This window comes from Passer montanus, unplaced genomic scaffold, assembly GCF_014805655.1.
Source record: "Passer montanus isolate IOZ18808 unplaced genomic scaffold, ASM1480565v1 scaffold50, whole genome shotgun sequence".
NCBI lineage: Eukaryota > Metazoa > Chordata > Aves > Passeriformes > Passeridae > Passer > Passer montanus.
In genome coordinates this window covers 5,910,064-5,929,316 of record NW_024369930.1, presented here as the reverse complement: position 1 = coordinate 5,929,316, position 19,253 = coordinate 5,910,064, and the positions used below count along the sequence as shown (strand labels likewise).

The following is a 19,253-nucleotide window of genomic DNA, read 5'->3' as shown; positions in this document are numbered from 1 at the left end:
TTTGTTTCTGACCAACCATGTTCTCTTTGGCACCAAATACTCTGTCTGTCTTGAACAATGGCAGTGTCTTAAAAGGAAAAGGAATTATGAGGAAGATGACTTAGAAGTGGGATAAACATAAGTTCAGTTTTTACTCATGATGAAGTATTTTGATCTTAATTCTAGGTGATGAAATATCAGCCAATTACAGATTTATCTCTTTTATTATATGAAGGACAAAATACTGGTTAATTTGAAGTAGATGTAAATGTAAGTTGTAGCAGCTTTTGATGGCACAAATGCTTAAGTTACTTTGCAAATGTATTTGGAAAGTATATACTTTTTATTTTCAAGAGGTATGAATACAAAAAATAACAGCATCAACCTGTTTGGGGAAGGCTTTCTTAATTATATGACAGGGAAGTCATGTCACTTCAAGCCTTAAGTCTGTTGCAAATACTCAGTTTTGAAATGTGAGTAATTCTTAGTAACCAAGTACAGCTTTTATTGCAACAGGATATAAAATATATTTCACTTTGGTTGTTTTTTTAAAGAAATAGGAGCTGCAAGACAAAAAAAAAACCCCAAACCAACCCCAACTCTTGCCTGGTGGTGTCAGACTTCGGTGATTTGTTTTGGTTTCTTTTAAAATTAATTAGTGCATGTTAAAGCATATGACAAGCCCTGGGATGAGCATCGTAGACTACCTAGGAAGATGAGGTTTTTTCTCTTACTTTCTAGTAGGTGTTTTCAGTATTTTGTATACTGATACAGCTTTCCATAGTGTTGGCAGCCGCTGCAGGTGCAGATGTGCATTAAGGTTCTGGTCTCTAGATTGTTTCTTGCTTTGTGTAACTGAGATCTTTCCTCCTTCAGCTAGCAGGCAGGAGCTTTAGAATAACTTTAGAATAACTTCGGTATTCTTTGCAAAAGTGCTTTTTCTCAGTTGTGCTCAGGAAGTTGGGTCTAATGTCTCATTTGCTCCTGAGGAATTTCAGAAGCTCGCCTGTATGTGATTTTATATTTCATGTGTGTTTTGAAAGCTCTTTCACGTGAGAGCTGCTCTTGCTTTGGCCGGGTTCCTCTGTGCACCCGGTGTCCCACAGGGGATACGAGACAGTGAGAATGTTTTCTCACGGTCCCTGGAGGGCTGGGCACCCCGGTGAGGTGGCACTTTGCTCAGTGTGCTCTCCGTGCCCTTTGCAGGCCAGAGCCTCAGCAGAAAGCTCCCTCCGCTCCCCCGCCGCCGCCGCCGCCGCCGCCGCCGCCCCTGCCGGAGCCCGCGCCGCCCGAGCCCGAGGAGGAGATTCTGGGCTCCGACGATGAGGAGCAGGAGGATCCCGCGGATTACTGCAAAGGTGGGTGCGGATTACTGCAGAGGTGGGTGCAGATTACTGCAAAGGTGGGTGCACATTACTGCAAAGGTGGGTGCAGTTCAGCCTGTCAGGCTAAACTCTGCGTGCCAGGCTTAGCTCTGGTTCATGAGGGAATTTTAAAGAGCTGATCTTTAGTTATGGAATTTGCTTATATAAGAATTAGGAACAGCTCTTCATTTCAGGTCCTGATGCATAATTGTCTTCAGCATTTATTTTTCACTTAGCCATAGCTTGTTTATAAATTTGTCAATAAATATACAAGTATGGCATCCCTGTATTCTTCCTGATATCCCGATTATAAGAATAGAGAATAAACTTCCCTTGATTCATGTGAGTTGTAAGAGAACAAAAACACCCAAACCAAGACAAACAACTCTTCTTGCACTCCAAATTGTTCTAAAATGCTTTGGTGCCTTTAAGAGCTTTACATGAGTTGTAAGAGAACAAAAACACCCAAACCAAGACAAACAACTCTTCTTGCACTCCAAAGTGTCTTTGGTGCCTTTAAGAGCATTACGTAAATTTGTTTTTTAAACTGTATCCTTTCTTTTCCCTTTTTTCTCTCACTTGCACTATCCTAAGATGTTACATGTTTCTTTTCCACTTGGTGTCTTTTGCAGCTCTCAGCATTTTTCTGAGGCTCTCTACATCTTCATTTTAACTCAATTTCCTTAATTTTTGTATTGTTTGTATACAGGTTTTAAATATGGTTAAATGCATAAAAGCGTGACTGTGGTACAACAGTGTCAATAGTTAAATTTATTTTAGTGTCACTGCTAAAGTTGCAAGTCTGTTCCTATTAGGGTAGAATGTACACTGTACTTACATGAAAAATAAAACTTCTGTCAACTCTGGGTTACTGTTGTAGTAGATTTCAAGAAACTTACATCAGAATTTTATCTCTTCAATATTTTTGAATAGTCAAAAGGCACTCTATGCACACTGACTGTATCTGGTATTCTGCATTCCTCATACCAAGGATCACTTCCTGTGTCAAATGTGATAATGTCTTCTTAATCAGAAGTTTCTGTATAACCTGGAAATGTGCTATTTCAAGGATTCCCCTTCCTAGCCTGGGAAGGTGTTTCATGTTTACATATTTAACAATGGAAAGTGACTATTTCATTTTGGTGTAAGAAGTTTTATTAATATATTATATTTCAAATGTATAAGTGGCTTACAAATAGTGAAAATAGTGAATAATAGTGAAATAGCTAATAGTGAAAGCCAAACAATAACCTCAAACTAGATGTCAAAGTCTGCAGCAGAGAAGAGAAAAATGTGTTGCTGAACCATGCTCAAGTGTTTTGGTTTGGTTTTTTATTATTTGTTTTAGAACACATTTGTTCTGTAAGATAACTCTTTTTTGGTGTCTTTAATATGTTCCATGAATAGTTGTTTTGTTTAAATGTTTTGTTTAAACATCTGTATTTCCTTGAGATTAAGCATTTCAAAGCTCTGACTTTATTCTTTCCTGAAGTAAGGGCTGCATTTAATTTTAAACAGTCCATTGTTGTCTGTATCCCTTGTAAAATGTCACCATCTGCAGAAGCTAGATCACAAAACAAAAAAATAGTCTAAGTTGAGAGCCTGCTTATGAGTTACCTGTTTAACTAGAGCAGGTCAGTAGTGAGATCTGTACACTTTTGGAATAACCTACATTACACTAAGCATACTTGTAGGCTTCTTGAAAAATTAAAGGGAACTTCTGTGTGCATAAAGGTTCTTCAGAATTCTTCTGATCCTGGGCTTTGAATTTTTTAAAGTACATTAAGGATGGTTCAAGCTTTGGTTCATTTGGATGTCATGATCATTACTTGTGATCTGTGCTTTTTGAGAGCAGTGGTTTTGTTGCTTCAGTAGAGGATTTGCTTATTTTCTGACCCTAATTTCCTGTAAGACTGAGCAGTGCATTTCCTTGTTTCAGTCTGCTGGCGTGGAACTGAAGGGAGGATCTCCATAAGGATCTCAATTCCATCACCACTTTGGGATTTGTTTATATATTTTATGTTCTGTATAGGGAGTGATTAAGTTATTTGGTCAAGAACTCCAGAATGGCTTTTAGATGCATTTTCCATTTTTTTAACAGATGTGTTATTAGTTTGAATATCTTTTTCTGTTTTGGGTCGTGAGTGGAAGATAAAGATTTGGAAATTATCATTTATTACTGGAGTGCCTCTTTTACTCCTAATTTTGTCTTCAAAATGGCAGTCTTCCAGAGCCCCAGAGCATACTTCATCTCTTCTCAACCCCAGTCTGAAATTTTATAGGAAGAGAATTTTGATGATGAGTATATAACTATTTTTTTTCAGGAATTCAGCATATGGCCTGTTAGCTGTACTTCCTGTTGATTATTTTTGTTATAATTTTTATTTTTAGGGGTATATTAATGTGTGCTGGGCTTGCATCTTGACCACATTATATGGTGATTAGTAAATAGTCATAGTAATGCTTTTTAATGAGGAAATAGGATCAGTTTGTATTAGCACCTGATGTGAAAGAGACTGACTAGCAGCCATCTGTGAAAAGCAGACTGACTTCCGTTCCCTGGGGGCTTCCTCCAGGGCCTGTTTAAATCTGTGACATTACTTCTGTTTGTGTTACTGAATTTGCATAAAATGCTTTTCAAATATTTATTTGAAGGAATGGAAATATCAAATGTCCAACTGCATGATTTTTTGAGGGGTACTTTATAAAGCTAATTTTTCTTCTCTGAAAAGCCTTAAAACACTTGGTGATTTTTTTTTTTTTGCAAGAGTTGTGTCATGGATGTAATTGGAATTTTTTGCTTCTCTGATCATCTTCTCTGCCCCCTGGAGATGTCTCCCATTCATCCAGTTCACAAAGGGAATAATTCCCTATACAAACATAGAAGGAGCCAGCTACAATTACCAATACATTCAGGAGACATTCAGGAATAATGACCTCATTTTTCTGACCCTCCTTCTTGCATGCATGTAGCTAGTTAGCTGTGAGAGACACTTTTTTTCCCTGTGTGTGTGCTGCAGTACAACAGGGCTGGGCATGCATGTAGCTAGTTAGCTGTGAGAGACACTTTTTTTCCCTGTGTGTGCTGCAGTACAACGGGGCTGGTTTTTTTTTTTTGTTATGTTATCAGCAGTGCCACTTAGACATTGCATATTTTCAAATGCCAGTATTGTTTTTCCAAAAACACATAATTTTTATCAGCTTGTTAATTTTGCATAGATGCTTTCTTGTTACTAATACTTAGAAATACTTCTGCTGTCATGGAGAACTTAAGTGGTTACATTCATCGTAGGATAACACCAGTTTTTGATATACACATAATTTAAGTAGGTTGTTACCTGGTTGTCCACAACCTGTAAATGCATATGTTGCTGATAGGAATAATCAGACAATGTACAGGAATGGAATGATAACAGATTATTTCCAAAACTGCTCCTGCTGTGACTTAGGACAGTGGAAAGTATCTTGTGAAATATAAATACTCATGTGCTATATATGCTCCCACTGTTGGCATCTGTCACATATGCTGGTGTATTGTTACAATTAGTTATGACAGTGGTGTAGGGATCAAAACAACATGATTTTTACACATACAGTGTTGTTATGCTACCAGCACATAGAGTTTACTAAATTAAATGACCAAGCCCCAGTTTATTAACTTTGGTGTCTTTGTCTGATTTCCTCTCTATGCTGTTTCCTTTTCTGTGATGGGAAGAAACCATCACAAATTTTTGATTATTTTTGACCCTTTGAAGCATAAGTATGCTAAAAGCTATTTGTAGAATCAGACTTAAAAGGCTCTTGTTTGCCTAAACTATTCCTAGAAGCATATTTTTATCTGCAATGGTGTGTTGTATGGAAGTCTCATATAAATTTAGCAGGTCATCAGATTTGTTTCACTTCACAAATGGATAACTTTTCAGTAATGGAAAGGTAGAATTCCTGTATGTTCTCTTAACTTTCCTCTTGCATCTATGACTTCATCCTCCTGCCTAGAATTTTGTGGGAAAAAAATTACCAAGTAATTAGATTGTTGTTTGTTTGTTTTAAACCAGTCAATAGCTGTCTTAAATAATGATTATATTTATCCGGATTGTTGAGTATCTCCATCAGCTGTTACTAGAAGGATGCTTAAATAGACAAAATCAAATTTAGTTTTGTTTCTAATTTTTGTATCAGTACCAATTCATGTATTTGCATTTATTCAGCAAAATTTCTGTAATGGAGAAGCTGCAATAGACTTGGGCTTCATTCTGATGCTGTTTCTGTTTGCAGATGGACAGTATGATAGTGAACTTTTACTCTCAGTAAGGTCCCCCCTTCTCTACTGGAGGGTAAATCCAGGCAGGTGTTCCAAAAGTGATCTGGGTTTTGATTTGGAAATACGGAGCTCCAGCTTGGCAGTGTGGGCATCCTTACTGAGGGTGGCACAACTCAGCAGTGGAAATGAAAGTATCATTTTGCTGTGCTGGGTGGGATGTCCTGGCAGCTTTCAGCAGCATTTCCTTCCCAGGGATGGGAGGGCTGGGGAGGTCTTCCCCAAGGAAAGGGTCAGCTTTTGGGGAAGCTGTGTCTGCTGTTTGCTAAGCCTGCAGTTACACTTTAGCACACATATATCAGAGCTGGGTGTGTTTTAAGAGTTTGCTGGACACACCAGCATCTAGCACAATATGTCATTTAAGCTTTATCCTTCTCCTGAGTATGTAATCGTTACAATTCTGTAGCACAGTTGGGTTAAATTCATTATTCTGCTCTGGCAGCATAGGAGAGTTCATAAAAGAACTGTTGAACTTCTGTTAAGGCAGAAGATGTTATTAGCAAAAAGAGAATAAAAATATATCCAGATTTGACATCATTGTTCCCACAGATAAGAGGAGATAAGAGAGAAGCTTCTGTTTTAAATTCAAGGAATTAAGTTATAAATTCACATTGTTATCTTAACCAGTTCTAACAAGATTTTCAGGGGATTCAAAACAGATCAAGAAACTTTCAGAAAGTAGTTGGAGGTTTTTCTGATTCTAAATTGATTAGTCAGTAACTCAGAATCCTACTACAGGACAGTTGGGCATGACATTGTGAAAGACCAGAAAGAGACAAAGAAGTGGTTCCTTGGAAGCTGCTCTGAGTCCTGGGAGGTTGCATGGTGCAGCTTTATTATTTGTTTGCAATTTGGGCAAAATTATGGATGTTATTGTTGGTGTGTTAAGGTCTGAATAAAAATCTTTTGTGTTCGTTGTCTTCCCTGTGTTTAACTAGAGGGAGATTGTCTCCCAAAATACAAAGGAAATAAAAGGCTTCATTACACCTTCTAGAAACCTGAGCTTCAGCTTGCTCTGTCCTGTTGGCCTTTCTGCCTAATGGGCTTGTGGAGAACCTGTGTAGTGGTTTACATTTGGACTGCAGACTTGAGCAATGAAAAAGCAGTTCAGACAAAGCCCAGAGCTGCCTGCTTTTTCTTCCTCCTCCTCACTGTAAAACCCTCAGATGTCAGAAAAATGCATTGCTGCTGTGGATCAGGAGCCAAGTAGAAGAGCATCAATGAAGTCTGCATTGTTCTCAACATTTTCTCAGGAAGTATTTTATTGCTGCTTTTATTACTCTAAAGCAAATGGGAATTAAAACAATCTCTGTTGAGATTCTGCAATCATCCAAAATATGTTGATTGGAGAGGCTTCAAATATGATAAAGAAATAATGTAGATCTTTTCTCTACTGTCTGTGAAGTGAAAGATAAGCCTGAGGAAATAGAGAACAGATGGTTATATTACCATAAATAAAAGCCATAAGAGAGAAGGGTGAATAAACTCTACAGCAGTTACAGGACATGAGTTTTTTCCCTCCAGGCCAAGCAAGGCAGAATTTTTACCATTAGAGTTTTCTTTTTATTTTCTATTAATAGTACAGGACAGTTTGAAGTGGAAAATTTATACTACTTTGAAAACCTGGGAATTCTTGTCTATTTTCTAAATATTCTTTGTTTCTACTTGTTTTTTCATGAAAGGAGGCTATCATCCAGTGAAAATTGGTGATCTTTTCAATGGCCGGTATCATGTTATCAGGAAGTTAGGATGGGGACACTTCTCTACAGTCTGGCTATGCTGGGATATGCAGTAAGGAAACTTTTTTTCCATATACTTAAACTTTTTTCTTAATACGTTACTTAATTTTGTTTGCAGTAACTTCTATTTTATGTGCATGATAAAGTTATGTAAATGTTTACTTATCTTTTTGTGCAGGAAGATACCTACAGTGTTTTTTTGCTCTCGATTAACAGTGTAGTTTATAAAAGCTCTCAGAAATAAATGTCATTCTATTTTCTTTGACTAATTAGCTTTTCTTATTGAATTTGCATGTTGTCTTGAGCCTGCAAGAATAAGCTTATATTTTTATTTCTTTTGTATCTTTAATGAAAAAATGTAATTACCTTCATTAAATGCTAAAATGTGTAAGCAGATTCCTCTTTTAGAGACATTATTATCAAGGATGATACTAAATACTCACCAAGTTACACTGTTAACAGGGTATTGTTAAAAGTTGTCGTTAAGTGTAATTTCAGCATTTTTTGTATGAATGCAATAGATTGTGACATATTCTAGTTAAAATTTCTCAACTTCAAAGTATGTTTGTTTTAGCTCACTGTGCATGTTGAAAATGTTTCTCTTCTTTTCAAGGGGAAAAAGGTTTGTTGCAATGAAAGTTGTAAAAAGTGCCCAGCATTATACGGAGACAGCCTTGGATGAGATAAAGTTGCTCAAATGTGTAAGTTTCACTATTGCAATACAGTGTTCAATAACAATAACAACAGTAATAGTGAATTAAAAAAACATAGAGAATTGATTTTAGACTCTTGGTTTTTTTACATATTGTCCTCTAAACATGTGGCTTATTATGACTTAACATGTTTTTTGAAGCCCCAAAATGCTTAGGTTTGTGTGGGAATCTAACTAGATGGTATTTTAAAGTGATTTTTTTTCCTAAAATGTCAATGTTTGCATTTTTGGTTTAGGTTCGTGAAAGTGACCCTAATGATCCCAACAAGGATATGGTTGTACAGCTAATTGATGACTTCAAAATTTCTGGAATGAATGGAATTCGTATCCTTTTGAGAACATGGCATTCTTTTTAAAGATATTTCAGTCTACTGAAATAAGTAAGCATTTAGTTCTGGCTTTTTTCTTCTAAATCTTACTTTACATATACAAAGTAGAAACACCAAAATGTATGTAGATGCTAAGAGAAGTGCAGTATGTGAGGCACTCTATGGAGTGAAAATAACTTAGTTTTTCTAAACACGTTGCAAAATTGCAAAAAAGAAGTCTTATGTATCCTTTCATGGTCTGGTAGAGCTAGAGGCGGATTGCTTAAAAAATAGAGTTTACTGAAAACATTTGTACTGCAGCTTACAAGAATTTTTTTTTTTTTTTCTAGACTGGTGAAGAGAAATTGTCAGTGTCATGAAAAAGCTGGTTTCTGTTTTCTTGTGAGAAGTGTGAGGTCATGGATGTGCTTCTCTTATTCATGTAATCATCTTTTGGCCAGGTGTTAACCTTGTTCTTGGCAAAGGTTGTAAAGCTTTGTCTTTGAAAGCTTTCTTTAAAAAAACAAAAGAGGGGTGGTGGAAAAAGAGAGATAAAGTAAAATACAACTGACTAATTCTCAGTGTAATTTTTGGGTCTGTGAATAAATTTGATTTTAGAGTCGAACTAAACTGAGTTCTCCTTGCTAATTGTATTAGGTGTTTTAGCAGCTTATTATATTACTGTGCTTCCATTTACTGTTACAGCTGGACTTATGTGTGTGCCTGTTGTGTTTTGGAGCCCTGTAGCAGACCTCATTGTTCATGGGTCTCATTGCCAGAGAGGCAGTTCCTGCTCTAGAGAGCCTGATTATACATTGATTTTGGTGCTGTGCCTTCAGCCCTCAGCAGATCAGATTAAGGTCCCTTTCACCAAATCCTATCTTCTAGGAGAGGAATGTAGGAGGTGACTGTCAGTAAATCTGAATGCTCACTAGAAAGCATCCTTCCAGACAGAAGTGTGCAAGCAGCTTTCATCCCATTCATCTGGCTCTTTGCATTAATTATGGATCCTTTGGGTATGTGGTGAGAATGAGAGTGTGGGGTCAAGTGTTCTCAGTTACAGACTAGTGTCTAATCTGCTTTACCTTTGCCCATTTTTATTTGTTTTCATTTGACTAGTACAACTGAAGAATAATTATTTTTAGAAAGCAAAAATTATGATTTACTGTTTTATTGTGAAACACTAATAGGAAATAAGGAATACAGTTATGCATTTGTAGCTGTACTAGAAGTAACTCTTATCTCTTTATCAGAGCAATTTCCCAATAATGTTCTTAAATTCTTGCTAAGATTTACGTTTATACCATTGTATTAAAGGTGAGGGCTGTTTCTAGGTGTGAAGAACAGATTTTGTTAGTGATAATACTTTGAAATTATATTCAAACTTACATCTTACTGCAATGTAGCACTTACACTGAGAAAGCAAAAAGAGACCATGTGCCAGTGAAAAATAAGGGGTCAGGTAGCTTTGTATTAGCAGATTAAAACTGGACAGCTGATGTTGATTTATTCTGTTTCAGTTTTGCCTTCACGTTGAAAACTGGCAGTACAGAAATTTTTATGTAGAAGGTAGATGTTCCTGCCTAACTGAAAAGTACATTTTCCAGAAAAGTGCCAGTATACAGGATGGACTGATACTGGACTCAATTTTAAATTGCACCTGGAAGTCTGTCGAAGTCCTGACTGCCAGCAAAAATATGATACCAAGTATGTTATGCATTGAGTTTTCCTGAGAACAGCTTGTGCATCCTGGGTTGTTTGGGCAGCAGTTGGTTGTGTTGTTTATTTCATCAGCTCCTTTTTAAATTCTAGGGAAAATAATCTTTGGTGTAGGTTCTCTTAGGATGGAGCAGGTAATTGATTTTAATGTTTTGGTGCTGTTTACTTTTTAAAATGCCCTATTAGTGTTGCATTAGTGTCACTGAGATGCACAGGTTGAGAGAAGTAGAGTAATTTGAGATCTTTTCCATGCTCTGCTGTTTCCAGCTTCCTTTGGGCAAGTCACTAAATATCTGTTGCTTGACTATGAAATAAAGCAACATATGTTTCATAGAGGCTTGATTATTGGTTATGGAATGCATTTAAAAGCTAAAACAAGACAGAAGAGAGGTGGGTGAGTCCTTTGGATGGCTAATACCACAAAATGTCGTGGAGCTTCCAAACAGGGAAAATTGTCAAGAACCATGTAACAGAGCTGGGATTGTGCAGAGCCATTGGCCTGCACTGAGTGACTGCAAACTGTCACTTCTCCAAGGAGGTAGTGTTTATATACAGAGGAGTTTTAATGATGTGTTATGCTGCACTAGGCTGATAATTTTTTACCTACTTGTTTATTTTGCAAAGATTGCAATTATGACTTTTTCATGAAATAACAGAATTCATGATCTTGGGCACTTTGGTGTTTTCAGTAAGTGTGAATTATTATGTTTGTTTGCAGTAGACATTTGTTAGAGCTGCAACAAATGTTCATTTCAATGTAGCATTTTTTAAATGAAAGATTCAGATAATCATATAAAGGAACAAGTGTTTTGAGAGACAAATGGAAAAAATAAAGGAGGAAACATTCCCACACAATCAGACGTTATGTATAAATGTATCTCCAAAGACTATAGAGTATTAATTAAATGTCATAGTGTCTAAATGCTGCCAGTCCAGAAGGAACTGAGATACATCCTGAAGTTTTCTGTGCTGGTACTAGAGCTTAACTATCTTTTATCTTTTGTCATATTTCTAAATGCTTGAGTAATGTGTATTTATAGATAGGTAGTTACAGGTAGGATTTGAGTCAAGAAAGAACAGCTCTCAGTACAACTGAGATACATCCTGAAGTTTTCTGTGCTGGTACTAGAGCTTAACTATCTTTTATCTTTTGTCATATTTCTAAATGCTTGAGTAATGTGTATTTATAGAGAGGTAGATAGTTGCAGGTAGGATTTGAGTCAGGAAAGAACAGCTCTCAGTAGTTAAACTTATCAGCTGATTCATGTTAGATTTACTCTCACTTTTGCTGCTGTGCTTAGTTTCCTCCTGTGAGACATCTCCTGTGCTGCTTTGAAGAGAATTTCACAAGAAGCATGTCTCCTAGGTGGACTTCAGGGTTTTTTTGTTGCAGGACTTTTTGGACCTTCTCCCCAGCCAGGTTATTGGTGCTGTAGGAGGATCCTGGGACTTGTAAGGCTGGTTTCCTACTAGTTAATGCAGAGCTTTTCCCAAACTCCTTGTTCTGGACAGTCTGGCTTAAGGTTAAGCTTTTTCAGATGAAGATAGTAAATCAGACAGCAGGCACATTTCTGCATACCTATGCCCAACAATGAGCCTGCTCTGTATCTTCTCTCCATTCCAGTTGTCTCTCCAGTATGGAGTGTCCCTTGAGTTTGTCCAAGTCCTCCCTGCAAAATGTTGCAATCTCTTTTTTTCAGGCAGATATCACTTTCTGCCTGCCTCTGCCATTCCTCTTACATCTTCCTTCTTGGTGCTCTCCCTTGCCTCTCAGCTGTTTACTTTGCTACATCCCTTTCTCTTGTGGCTACTGGCAGTGCTGAACATTTCTGTAAGTGCAAGGAATGTCAGGAATGTGCATTGGAGAGTGCAGCAGCAGTGGTCTGAAGGACTGTGGGCGGGTGTCCCATATTTCATTTCTGAATGTTGCAGTGTCCTGCCTTTTTGCAATCTGTGTTGCTGTAGCTTTGCAGCTTGGCTGCGTGGGCTCAGTTAATAAGCCCTGCAGAGCTCATGCACTCTGCTCATCCTTTGTGTTGGCTGTGTGCTCTGCTAGTGACCTGTGTTCCTTGTGGGGTGAAGTAACCAAGACTGTTTCCTCTTCTGGATGGGATGGAGTTCTGAGCACACCCAGTTGATGTGGGTGGGAAATGACTATTCAGTGTCTCCTCTTATATAGGAATTCAGGAACATGAAATGAGATGAACAGTTGGAAACAGTTGTGTTACTGTTCTTCACAGTGTGCTTTGACCAGTCTTGAGACCTTCTACTGTTGGTGTAACTTCAGTGCTCTGCTAGTGACCTGTGTTCCTTGTGGGGTGAAATAACCAAGACTGTTTCCTCTTCTGGATGGGATGGAGTTCTGAGCACACCCAGTTGATGTGGGTGGGAAATGACTATTCAGTGTCTCCTCTTATATAGGAATTCAGGAACATGAAATGAGATGAACAGTTGGAAACAGTTGTGTTACTGTTCTTCACAGTGTGCTTTGACCAGTCTTGAGACCTACTGTTGGTGTAACTTCAAGATAGAGGATGCAGATGTTAAAACTTGAGTTACCTTTATGTATATAAGTGGGTACTTGAGAAGAATGTGTATGATAAATTGACAGATAAGGTAAGTTGTCGGGACCCAGGACATCTCTGGATGCCCTGGATGTCTCAAAGCCCTGGCAGGGGCTTGGAGACCCTGGCAGGAAGCCAAAGACATCTGGAAATTCGACCTTAATTCATAGAGCAAATTGCCAACCTTATATGAAAAATTACAAGTCACAAAACTTTAAGTAGCATAGTAGTAGGAATCACAGGGTGAAGGGAAAAACTTTGGAGCACTGTACAGGGGGGTTTTGTATGTTGTACAGGGGGGTTTGAAATTCTGTACATGAGGGTCAGGGGTTCTAAGATGGAGGAATTTGGGCATGCCCTGTCCTTCTTCTTTCTTCTCCTTGGCACTGGGGCAGAGACAAGTGACAGACGACCCCGGCAGTAAGTCTCATTTTAGCACAAGACAGTGACTCTTAAGATCATTGCCAAGACTAGTTAATAAAAGTCAGAGAAGTTAGGTAAGATTTCTGACAGTCTGGAAGTGGTCATCTATATGAATGGTCTCTTAACATAATCTGGTTAATTGACGTTTTCCTGCAGTATCCATCAATTAATCTTTGCTTATTTGTATTACATTGTTATTCACAAGGTTATAGCATCATGTAGTTAAGATTTTAACATCTTCTCTGATTTCCAGGTGTTTTAAGGTCATTCCCAGCTCATGTTTGAGGATTAATTGGATATAGTCTAATTGTGTAACTTCTTGTCAGAACGTTGTGGATGGTAAAACTTTAAATTAGCTTCAGTATCTGAAGATTTTCTCAATAGAAAGATAACCTACCAGGCATGTTGGTGTAGAATCTCTTAACTTAGAAAACCCTTTAAGCAGAAATCACAGGAAATTCCTACATCATGTTTTTTCCTAATCTCCCCAGATAATTTACTGTTTGCCTCTGTCAGGGGCCAATAGTAAAAGCTGTGTCAAATTAAACATTTAGGCATTATGTTTTTTGCATATTGCTTCTGAGTTCTGCATTTCTTTTTTTTTGAGAGTTGTTTGGTGATTGCCATTACTCTGCGGTTAAAACTGTAGGCTTTAAGAGATCCATTCTCATAGTATGTTAGTGTTTGTTGTCAAGTGACTATTGAGCTTAATAAAAAAACTGTTATTATGGTTCATTTTCTAAAACGTGGCTGCTGCACACTTTTGTTACTACAACCTTTTGTTCATATAATTTAAAATTTATTAAAAATTAGAGATCACAGGCAAAATCAGTACTTACAGTTGTCTCAAAGAAAAGAAAAACTAGTTTTTTACTTTTTACAATTGCTTTCTTAATTATTCACCCTAAGGCTGTTGTTAACATGTCAAAGTTACAAACAAGATTTGTGTAATTAAAATACTTTATTTTCATTTGCTCTGCAGTTGGACACTGGTTCTGTATGGGTTTATATATAATTGAAACAAGGTACCAAAGCATTTACCATACTCATTTTAGGGGGAATCATTTTCCCTCTAAAGGTGGTGATGACTCCTTTAGCCAGAACACAAACATTTGTGTTGATCTCATGCACAAGTTTATTTGGAAGTTATCCTTAATTAAATTACAGATGTCTGCATGGTCTTTGAAGTACTTGGACATCATCTTCTAAAATGGATAATCAAGTCCAATTATCAAGGCCTTCCCATCCGTTGTGTTAAAAGCATAATTCGACAGGTAAGTTTTGTTAATATTCTAATCAGGTTTTTCCACAATTGTTAACAGTTTGAAGGTTTGAATGATGATATTTGAACTGAACTCTTACTACTGTCTAAGATAATTTTACTTTAATCTCAGTGGGGTGAGATTGCACTGGTGTTACTGTGCATCAAACAATTTTGCTTCTTAAGCTTCTGTAATTCCATGCTGCAGTGGAAAATTATATGTTTATACTACTACTTGGTAATATATTTTTTCCAATTTCTGCATGTTTTGAGCATTGGGATAAAATCAGTCTTATTTTAAAATGCAGCTGAAATTTGAGTTTCTTAATAAATTTAGTTGCAGTTTCAAGCAGATTTTTAAAAAACCCCTTTGTAATTAGGTACTTCAGGGTCTAGATTACCTGCACAGCAAGTGCAAGATCATTCACACGGACATAAAGCCAGAGAACATCTTGATGTGTGTGGACGATGCCTACGTGCGCAGGATGGCAGCTGAAGCTACCGAGTGGCAGAAAGCTGGGGCTCCTCCCCCGTCTGGCTCAGCAGGTACGAACAGGATATTAAACTGCAGTGCAGGAAACAGCCATCAGTATATTATTGCTGTATTTTGTCCAGTGAGAATTCACTTGTAAAATAATGCCATACGAAAAATGCTTGTCTGTTTAATTCTTATTCCAGAATAATGATTTCATGGTGTTTTTGCATGTTCAAGTTTTCAGGGTCCCTAGAAACAGAAAAAGATTTATTGGTTTAAACTTACTCCCCTCCCATCCCACAGGCCTTAATGCCTGGGTTTTAGTCACACTGGATGCTTAATCTCTGATATTGACAACAGTTACTAATCTTACATAAATTATGTCTACTTCTGTTATAAGTTCACCAGCATCCTTGTGAAATCATCTGCCTTTTTAAAAGTCTGTTGTTACTTCTAAGATGCAATGAAAAGTTTTGCATTCATAATTTTTCACCCTTAAAAAAGGAATTTATGGTACCTAACTGAACTTGTGATAAGCCCATTTTCCTAGGAGCATAAAATGTTTTATGTTAAGCTTGCCAAGAGTTTTGATAGGAACTGTACCTTATGTTTAGCTAGGAGAAGCCAAAGTAAAGAAGTTCACAGCAATAAGCAAAAACCAACAAGGAGGAAGTGTGGCTTTTCTAGTGATTTTCTTCTTAGTACTATGCACTATATATTTTTAGTACTATGGTTGCTATTAATCTGCCAGTTGAGCACATCAGGCAGTGGAAAAGTAATTCCCTTTGTAATATTTTCAGAAAATATATCACAGATTAAAATCTGTGAGGTATGCTAAAAATACTTCCTATTTTGGGAACAAATACAGTGATCAGGATCCATTTCTCACAGCATTATATTTTTTTAGATGAAAAATTGTATAACTGGTGAATGTATGATATTGAGTTTGACATAATGTGTAATCACATAGCTAGAAATTTTATGTTATTTGTGTGGGAAATAACTTGATTTTGTTCATTCAGCCTTTATATTGCTTCCTGACATTAAAATAGTATTATTTTGAGGAATTACATTCTTGTCACATTTGGTTCTTAGCAAATTGTAATTAAATATATGGCTTTCCACACAGGAGCTGAGGATTTGTTTTCTTTACAGCATTACAAGAATAGGTTGTGTATAATTTCTCTTTTTATAACAATGATAGTGCTCAGGTTTAAGAATAATTTTGAAAACGTTGCCCTTTCAGGGGTATTCAAACAGGTTTTCCCCTGAGCTTAGCAGCAGGATCTGAACCTGTAAAATAACTCTGTATTTTATTTAGCATTCCTTAATTGCCATACGCCTGTGTATCTGAAGAAGTTTGTGAGAGGTTCTCCCCCATTCAGTTCCTCTTGCTCACTTTGCTTCTGTCTCCTGTATTTGGTTATTTCTGTTGGTTTGATCACAGGGGAGGTGTTTTGTGGCTCGTGGTGCTCTGTGAGTGTGGCAGTCAGCATTGCAATCCCATCAGAGCCCTCCCTGGTGGGATCCTGCTCAGGGGTGCTCATGCTGGAGCAGCTTTTTCTGTGATATGCTGTGTTTTTGGCCTCAGGCACTTCTTCATGCCTCCAGCCCTAGCAATCAAACTGCCTTGTTTCAGAGTGAAACACATGAGCATTTGGCTTTTCTGTTGGGTACAACACAGTAGTTGTATCTTTGCTAATATTCCCTGAACTATTTAGACCAGTCTATACCTGCTCTGCCAGCTGATGATACATTTAATCTGTGACAGCTCTGCAGTCATTCCATTATTTCCATCCACTCCTAATGGTTCAACCTTTTTGTTTTTAAATTTCATGAGCTCTCTGCCAAGCTCAGTGAGCACAGATAGCTGCTAGCTCCTTCCAATCCCAGATGCTCTAATGGAGACATCAAATTATTTCAGGCAGCATGTACTTGTAAAGAGTAAAAAATGTGGCTAACAGAGTAAACTTAACACTGCCTTATTTAATTAAGAATATTTTAAAATTATTTCTACTTGTTTTTGCTTTTATAGAGTTGTTTTTGAAAAAGACAAATTTTATTTACAATTTATTTTTTGTCTTTTTAGTGAGTACAGCTCCACAACAAAAGCCTGTAAGTATTGTTATATAATACAATTTAACTGCCTTATTTTCTGTGTTTCTCTGGCTATTAATATGTATTAGACTGTTAGTAGCCTCAACCCTTTTTAAAAGCTTCCTTTGAATAAAGCTTTTATCTTTCAAAGAACATTTTTCTTTTCATGTCTGTGGCCTTACCAGTTTTAAGCACAGTATTTCTGTGATGGAAATTCTCACAGACATACAGTTCTATAGCTATGTCAAACTAAGTTAAGCATTGTGTTTTCTTCTCTTGAGGAACAATCCATTCATCCAAATCCTGACAAAAATGGGAGAATGCACTAAATATTGTGCATTGCAAATATCTTAAGGGCATAAAGGCCTTAATCATCAAGGCCTGAAAGTTGAAGCAATTATATGAGGTTTGAAAGATCTCTTTGCCATGTGCATATAGGAAATAACCAATAGTAATACAATTGTTAAGAAATGTCTGTGGTTAAAGCTTCTTTCTGTGTGTACAGAGCATGTATAATTTCAATGGGTATACAACATGGATGAAAATTACTAGTTGTAATTTGTGAAATTTAATGTCTTATTTAGATGATCCCATGGCTTTTTATGAAAATAACAGGATTATAACAAATAAACCTTTGAGGAAGTATTTTTCTCTGTTCTTTGTACTTTATTTTTTGATTATATTATGATTTATTACTGTAATATTTAAACAATGAATGAAAATTGGATAGATCTCACTTATCAGACAGTAAAAATAGAAGACACAATTCAGTTAAAATGGAAGGAAGTGTTTAAATCCAAACTCTGATGTGTTCATTTTTAATTTCCTTGTTGTTGTATCTGAGTTTTGCAATCCTTATGTTATATAAAATGAGAAACTTCATAATGGCCATCTGCTGTTTGTAATTCATATGTTTTGGGCCAGAAGGGAGTAATAAAAATTCTTTCCTTTCACAAGAAAATAGCTGAACAACACAGGTTTTATTTAAAATTCACTGTTTTCAGTATCTTTAGTTTCTTGTGTTTTTTTGCTCAGAATACTTTTGCTGGTTATTTACCTACATTATACAGAGAGAAATAAGGTATTAAATTTATGTATAAACAGCTAATATGATACCTGGTTATTTTCCACATACAGTATCATCTGTTAATCTGGATTGAAGTTTAAGATTATTGTGTTTATCAAGGTTATAGGATCATAGGAATTTTATTATGGCATCTTGGATGTATAGATGTATTTTACTCTTGTATCTGTTAATCACCATGTAAAAACATGATTAACTGTGTAAAATTTTGGTGGATTTTTCCCTCATACAATTCTGTATCATTCTTGATTTGAAGTAAACTGGAAAAAGGAATATAATAACTAAATTAGTTGCCATCTAGTACTTTCAAAAAAATGGTGATCAAACTGTAAATTAGTTTGGTGTGAGATGCCTTGAAAATAAATAATTACTTTTTTTTGTAAAATTTTGGTGGATTTTTCCCTCATACTATCCTGTATCATTCTTGATTTGAAGTAAACTGGAAAAAGGAATATAATAACTAAATTAGTTGCCATCTAGTACTTTCAAATAATAAATAATTTTTTTTTTAATTTGGTATTAATGTTTAAGGTTGGAAAAATATCCAAAAACAAAAAGAAAAAACTGAAGAAAAAACAGAAGAGGCAAGCTGAGCTGCTAGAAAAACGCCTGCAGGAAATAGAAGAACTAGAGCGGGAAGCTGAAAGGAAAAAAATAGAAGAAAATGTAACCTCAGCTGTACCATCAAATGAACAAGAAGATGAGTACCACCCAGAGGTGAAACTAAAAACAGCTGATATAGAAGAGGTAGTAGATGAAGAACCTGGAAATGATGATGGTTAGTATTACCTGTTTTTATTGACCCTGAGTTTACTGTTTCAGAGCAGAAGGTAACTGTGCAGTGTTGCACCTGGTGCAGTGAACTCCAAACTGCCCTAGATCATTAAGTTAATTTTCTCCTGTAGGTAAAATTATAACTACAAAACCTAAAAAGGTAAAGAAAAATCCAGCTTACTACAGAAGTGAAGAAAACCATCAATAGCAGTGTATAGCTATAAACAATTCAAAAAAGCACAGAAAATCCAAGAGAACAGTCACCATGCCACATTAAGTGGAACAGCTGAGTATCCTGGTGAAATAGAAGAACAATAACATGCATTTTTCTATAATATTATTGTCGTAGTTGGAGTCATCATTGTTTTCCCTTTTTTTTCTTACAGTGTTTGTTGTAATAATCCATCAGGTGACAAAGATTGCAACTTCTTCATTA

The 19,253-nt window shown here is 36.5% G+C and overlaps 1 protein-coding gene across 7 annotated transcripts in view; it reads left to right on the top strand.

Moving 5' to 3' along the window:
- The window catches only part of SRPK2 (SRSF protein kinase 2), a 129,306-nt gene that overhangs the window by 86,485 nt on the left and 23,568 nt on the right, over window positions 1–19,253 (top strand). For all 7 annotated transcript variants that reach the window (XR_005629218.1, XM_039723716.1, XM_039723721.1 and 4 more), the window contains 8 exons: window positions 1,186–1,337; window positions 7,344–7,452; window positions 8,014–8,101; window positions 8,349–8,436; window positions 14,294–14,400; window positions 14,768–14,933; window positions 16,952–16,977; window positions 18,575–18,821. Coding sequence is in view for 6 of the 7 variants with exons in the window: in XM_039723716.1 (XP_039579650.1) it covers window positions 1,186–1,337; window positions 7,344–7,452; window positions 8,014–8,101; window positions 8,349–8,436; window positions 14,294–14,400; window positions 14,768–14,933; window positions 16,952–16,977; window positions 18,575–18,821 (983 nt within the window). In the remaining variant the exon portion in view is untranslated. The remainder of the gene's footprint in view (window positions 1–1,185; window positions 1,338–7,343; window positions 7,453–8,013; window positions 8,102–8,348; window positions 8,437–14,293; window positions 14,401–14,767; window positions 14,934–16,951; window positions 16,978–18,574; window positions 18,822–19,253) is intronic.